General features: G+C 43.4%; 1 protein-coding gene across 1 annotated transcript; it reads left to right on the top strand.

The window, feature by feature from the left end:
- The first annotated feature begins 242 nt into the window (after positions 1-242).
- Positions 243-4,677, top strand: LOC138599561 (serine/threonine-protein kinase pim-3-like). Its single transcript, XM_069671286.1, has 6 exons — positions 243-706; positions 931-1,040; positions 1,196-1,246; positions 1,399-1,762; positions 2,648-2,824; positions 3,183-4,677. Exons 1-6 carry the CDS (start codon positions 619-621, stop codon positions 3,386-3,388), a joined length of 996 nt encoding a protein of 331 aa, XP_069527387.1. The 5' UTR covers positions 243-618; the 3' UTR covers positions 3,389-4,677.
- Positions 4,678-6,333: the final 1,656 nt, after the last annotated feature.

Genomic DNA, 6,333 nt, shown 5'->3' with positions numbered 1-6,333 from the left:
TGACAAAGTAGTGCACGGGGAAAAGGATCATATTAGCGATATTTTGGAATAAAAGTGTGATAGAATTACAATGTCTGCCCAGTAGATTCACGTTTATATTTAGGTAGTATTAAGATACGGATTTACACTGGAGTTAAGCAAACGTGTCGACTTGTAGTGGTGGCGGAGGGATACTTACTTCCTACTGCGCGTCAAAATATTGGCTTGGGGAGACCGCGCCAAAGCTCAGACAGCGGCCACTCTTCAGGATAACAACACACTGCGGAGGGCATTTAAACGCACTCTACTGTTGATACGGCTACCCTACACATCGGAGCGTTGAGTTTTTATTACTTAAGCGGACTGTTTTCATCTGAGGTGCTTGAGTCAAGACACAGAAGTCATTTTTCATGCCGGTTTTCGGGAAACGTTGTACGACTCCATGGTCGTGACACGACTTTGACGGGCGCGGTGCGGCGGAGTTGGCGCACTGCTGGACTGGATATATTATTCGCTTGAAGCCAAGACGGTCTGCACCATTTATACTGCGCTCGAGTTCACTTCTTCACTTACTGCATTGGTTCTTCTGACTCTTCTGGGGTGAATAGGAATCGTCTACGCCGGCTTTTCAGCTTGAATATGTTGCTGTCAAAGTTTGGTTCTTTTTCGCATATTTGCAATCCTTCAAGTATGGACCATCTACCAGTGAAAATACAGCTCCAGCCGGGTAGGTTATCGTCACTGAACGATGCTTTTTCACCGCTTTTACATTGGATTTGATACATTCACAATTGATAAGTGGTTTAGGAAACATATTTACTCGGTTGGCTTCATTACGAGTAAGCTACTACTGCTGGAGCTGACCGGCTTGTAAAGTCAACTTCACGTTGCACTAAGCAGCAGCTTGTTGTTAGAATACTGCATCTTAACATTTTTCACTTTTTCTTACAGTTAAAGCGGAAAAGGAGCCTTTCGAAAAGGTTTACCAAGTGGGATCTGTGCTTGGCAGCGGAGGATTTGGAACAGTGTACGCCGGCAGCCGGATCTCTGATGGCGCACCGGTAAGAATGTGAACGGGGATCGGGGTCTGTGTTTTGATCTTGCATGTGCCGCCATCAAAGCCGGGGCGTCCTTATTTCGTCTTTAGGCAACATAAAAGTGATTCTACCACAATTTTTGAAGCGTTTTCTAACGAATTTTCTTTTTCTTATTTCAGGTTGCTGTGAAACATGTTGCAAAGGAGAGGGTGACCGAGTGGGGCACAATTGTAAGTACTCTTCCCCGATATGTGTGCATGTTTTGTTTTGGTCCCCCCCTCCTCCCATGCCCGCTGCTGGGTGGGGGTGTTGTGATGTTAATGGATGAATAGCTGAGTATTTTCCCAACATACTTAATGATAATCCTTTATTATTTTTATAGAATGGAGCTATGGTGCCTTTGGAGATCCTGCTGCTAAAGAAGGTCAGCTCGTCGTTCCGCGGAGTTATCAAATTGCTGGACTATTATGAGCGCGCGGACGGCTGGCTGATCGTTATGGAGAGGCCGGAGCATGTGAAGGACCTCTTCGACTTCATCACGGAGAAGGGCGCCCTGGACGAGGACACTGCTCGGGGCTTTTTCCGCCAGGTTTTGGAGGCGGTCCGACACTGCTATAGCTGCGGTGTAGTACACAGAGACATCAAAGATGAAAACCTGCTTGTGGATCTACGCACCGGGGAGCTCAAGCTTATTGACTTTGGCTCAGGGGCGATTCTCAAGGACACAGTCTACACCGATTTCGATGGTAAGCAGCCGCCACCTCCCTTTGTTATTACTTTAATTGCTATTATAAGATGGTAGGATGCTGGATGTGTAATTTGTTTTGATAAATTCATATCCGTGTGGGCTGGTTGTGTTTGCCCTTGATGCTCCGCTGTGCTATATTCAGATATGGAGGCGTTCACGAGGCTGTGACGCAGTGGTCTGTTTTTGGTCGAGGGTTTTCCTTGCCTGGGGTCTCGCGGCTTATCATTACTATGGATATAAATTATTGCAGATAAATAAAAGCTTCCAGTCTTTTCGCGGGATTAGTGACGCGCATGTTATGTTTTCAGGATATGACTCACTGTTTTTTTAATCCTATATAAGGCCCTTTTTTATTGCTTATTCCTCCTCGCCATGTGAGATGGAGTGTACTTTTATGTTTCCGGTTGTTATTTTGTTGCTAAAGTTTGACTCACAGTCGCAGTTTGTGGGTATTAGGTCAGTGCCACGTAACATCTGTTTGTTGTGAAACCCGAGTCGGCGATTCACGTGATGGGCTCACATTGCCTTTTTTTGTTTGGTATCCAAGTTCCTCCTTCCAGGAGGGAGGGGGGAGGAAAAAGAAAGAAAGGAGGGAGGGAGGAGACGCAGGCAGGTCACCCAGTTTGTGTTTTGTGGCTTAGAGAAGATGGAAAGCATTTCTACCATGACTCAGCCATTTTAGATGCAGACACATGAATTATTTTCAGCTTATTTTTATTCAGAGTCTCTTTGCTGTTCCCATATTTTGAGCACCGAAGCCCTGTTTATTCCTGTGATGAATCACTTAACCCTTAAAATAAAAGATGTGTACTATTACATACAATTATCAGAACCACAATGCTCATCACTCACCTTCCCTTTTTTCTCTTCCTATTTCTTTTAGGTACAAGAGTGTACAGCCCCCCAGAGTGGATCCGCTTCCATAGATACCATGGACGCTCGGCGACGGTGTGGTCGCTAGGCGTGCTGCTGTACGACATGGTGTGTGGAGACATCCCCTTTGAGCAGGACGAGGAGATCCTCAGGGGTCGGCTCTACTTCAGGAGGAGAATTTCAGCCGGTAAGTCAACCACAACAACACACACAACACATACGTTGACTCTGTTGCCCTCTAGCCACCGTAACTGGTACAGCCCTGATTCCACCTCCCAGTTTGACTCCATAATGAGTCAGTTTAGATCTGAATAACAACTTACAATCATAATGGACTACCTGCTGAACTGGCTGGTAGATGAATCCATGATTATTAAAATTGAAATCTGGCTGTTATGATTTCCCTCAATGACAGGATGTGACCTCTCATTCTATTGGCTGTCTGTGGCCTACACACTAGGATTCAGACGAACCCCACATTAGTATATTCTCTCTTTGACTTCAGAGCCTCTTATCCTCAACCTTGTCTCTGTCTCATCCTTCAGAGTGCCAACAGCTGATCAAATGGTGCCTGGCCCTGCGGCCGTCAGACCGGCCCACCCTGGAGCAGATTTGCGACCACCCCTGGATGAGGGCGACGACGACCGAGTCTCCCAAGTCACCAGAGGAGCCGGTCACGGGCGAGATCCGCCTCAGGACCATCGACACAGACTCATCGTCAAGCACAAGCTCGAGCAAGGAGAGCCTCTGATGGCTTTGATGGACTTGAAAGACTTTCTGGGGAAAGAAGGGGTTTGGATGGAGGGAGTGAAATGTACTCATGGCCAGCAGCCTGTAGCCAAACCGGCCCGTCAGCGGCTGGGCGCTTCACTCAGCTGGTCCAGCTAGAAAATGTACTTTAATTTTCCTCTTTTGTAGGGAATTTCTAATTTATTACTTTTTGTTGATCTTATTCCCCCCCATCCCCTCTTTTTTTCTTTCAGTCGATTATATTTGTTTCCTAATCGGGAACATTTTTCTGTTTGGGCGGTCTTACCAGCACTATTTATTTCCCCCCTTTTTAACTTTATTTCACTCGTTTTGTTACTAGGCTGGTATATGCAGCTGGCAAGGCCCTCCTATTCAGACATGGCTGCTCTCATAGAGCTTGGAGAAAAACCTTTTTATTTAAATGTTTTAATTTTGATTTTGTAGTGCCTTTTTTTGGAAGCTGCTTTTCTGGGGGCTTTTGTCAACAACTCTGTTTTTTTGGATCAGCCCGTGGCCTGGTGGTGATGTTGCCTGTGCTGTGATGGAAGGAGGGTTAGGCTGTTTCCCCCCCCCCTCCTTTCCATTACTGTAGGCCAACCAGCCCCAAGCCAAGAGGGTAAGATAGCATTAGATAGGAGAGAAGGAGGTGGGGGCTCTTCCTGACAATGGAATACTTGAAAAACACTCGACTCAACTCTGTGTCGCTCTCTTTAACGCTGCTCACTCACTCTATAGCCTGAACAGGTGTTTGGAAACTGGATCCTGTCTTTTCTGAATGTCTACAAAATGTCAACACCCCCCCCCCCCCACCTTTTTCTCCCTCTCGTCTCTCATGCCTGTTGCAGGGTGTGTGGCCCTCCACACTTTTCTTTTTGCCTCCCACCATCTCACTGCTTGACACTACATGGCCCCCGCCCCTGGCCTCCCTCAGGGTTTGGGGTGTGAAATGCACAATCAATGCAATATTCATGGACTCAAATGTGTTTTTTTTTTTTCAACAAATATTGTACAGCGTGTATTTTTTTCTCTTTTTGTGTGTACATTTTTTTTTCTCCCCATTTAATTTATTTGTAAACATGTAGACATTCCACACTCTGTGGCTATTTATTTATTTATTGTCTATGCTTAAAAGCCCCCCTCAAATTTGCATATCCTACTTAGTCTTTGGTTTGCATTCCTATAACTTATTTTTACATTTCGACATGGGTTCTTTTTTTTTTTTTTTTGAGATGTGGAGGATGCACTGAAGCAGTTGTCGATGTAAAGCAGAATAAAACAAGTTTACTTAAATTTGAAAAGAGCATTTGAATGTTATTTAACTACTTTAAAAAAGTCTGTTGGTAATGTTGAATGGCTAAGTATCAGAGAAATCCATCTGATTTCTGTACTGTCAAGATTAATTTAAGTTCTATGGAAAGCTAAACAACGGGTGGAACAGCTTTCGTAGTTGTCACATAGCCTCATAATGGAGATCTTTCATTTTAGCTGTGTGATTTGTGGCTGTGAAGGATGGATATTGCTATTTTTTGATACAAAAGTTTCAATTAAACTCCCATTTTTATGTACAGAAATAAGTCTCGTGTCTTGATCATTTTGAAAATGGTGTGTTTTTGTCACATGGTTCACAACATTCAAAATTGGATGAAAGCAACACATTCATTAGCGACATTTTTAAGGTTCCTGGTGAAAACATTTAAACATATAGGTTTGAAAATATACACGTTAATGAATTCCGTGCCAATATTCTTCATCAGCCTGACGGCGCTCCCTCGGGACAGCAGCCTGGGCGAGGCTAATATACATGTCTGATGTGGCACGTGCTTCATTTACACTTCCTATAGTAATAATAGCAAGCGTCACGACTGACAGCGTGGCTGAGGAGAAACATCACAGGAGCCATTAACTGTATGACAACCTACAGCAACCACGGGGCTAATAAGAGACAGATGTGTCGAGGGGAGGGGAGGGGAGCGAGTGATGCTGGCGTGACAGAGGAGAAGAGAGAGAGGGGTGAGGATGTTGTGCATCACCACACCCATGCAGCATCTTAAATATAACCAACTTATACCTCATGCTTGCTTACCTAGTGTACATTAACATAACTCATTTTCTTATTGGATACAGGAGGGCTATGAGTAATAGGCTGATTATATTGTGTGTCTGTTTATGCGTGTGTGTCAGAGGGGTTTACAGGAAGCAGAACTGAGCAATGGGAAAGTGTGTTTTTTTTGGGTAGGTGCTGCCCCCTTTGGTAAGTCAATACCATTAGACTTTATCTGTAGTTCTTTTTCATTGATTATCTTTGAAACAGAATTACTGATACTACATCTTGTAAAGCCTCAATCATGATTATATGTAGCCTAAAAAGTTGAGTCTATAAAATGACACATTTTATATCTACAGGATAGACAGACAGATGTAGATTATTCACTTTTATGGCGGACGTCACAAACTCCAGTCGCTCATGAAAACAGCACTTTTCAGATCTCACGACTGAAATTCTCATCCTTGTGAAAAAAAAAGATATCTCAATAGTTCATCCAGAAGTCTATAAATATTCAACCGTTTTTGACTGGCTGCTTCCAATTTGAGTGGAGACATATGGTCCCTAAATCTTCTCAGTGATCTACCTCATGATGAAGAAACTGATTTAGATGCTTGGGAAGAGGAGAAGGCTTATTTTTTCAATTACCCCTCGGAATATGTGGATAAGAGTTAAGTTAAGACATTCACAGCAGCAATCCATCTTTAGAGTAAATACGTTCTCAAACAATTTGGTTTTAAAATGTAGCATTATTACAACTTTATTTGAGACTACATGCATGTCAGAATGAAGAGAATCACAATAACTCCTTACATTCTACCATCTTCAATAAAAGTGTATCAATAGCAACTTAATGTGAATTGAGACCTGTTCCTTTAATTTTAAAGGAATTGTTTAATATC

This window comes from Semicossyphus pulcher, unplaced genomic scaffold (assembly GCF_022749685.1).
Source record: "Semicossyphus pulcher isolate SPU_LCO1_2020_fin unplaced genomic scaffold, fSemPul1.0.p SCAF_20, whole genome shotgun sequence".
Lineage (NCBI taxonomy): Eukaryota > Metazoa > Chordata > Actinopteri > Labriformes > Labridae > Semicossyphus > Semicossyphus pulcher.
This window is presented reverse-complemented; position numbering and strand designations above follow the sequence as displayed.

Excerpts from the sequence above, each read along its gene's own strand:
- LOC138599561 (XM_069671286.1), top strand. The coding sequence starts at position 619 with ATGTTGCTGTCAAAGTTTGGTTCTTTTTCGCATATTTGCAATCCTTCA. Across the intron at positions 1,763-2,647 it reads AGTCTACACCGATTTCGATG|GTACAAGAGTGTACAGCCCC; the intron begins GTAAGCAGCCGC and ends TATTTCTTTTAG. Across the intron at positions 2,825-3,182 it reads CAGGAGGAGAATTTCAGCCG|AGTGCCAACAGCTGATCAAA; the intron begins GTAAGTCAACCA and ends CTCATCCTTCAG.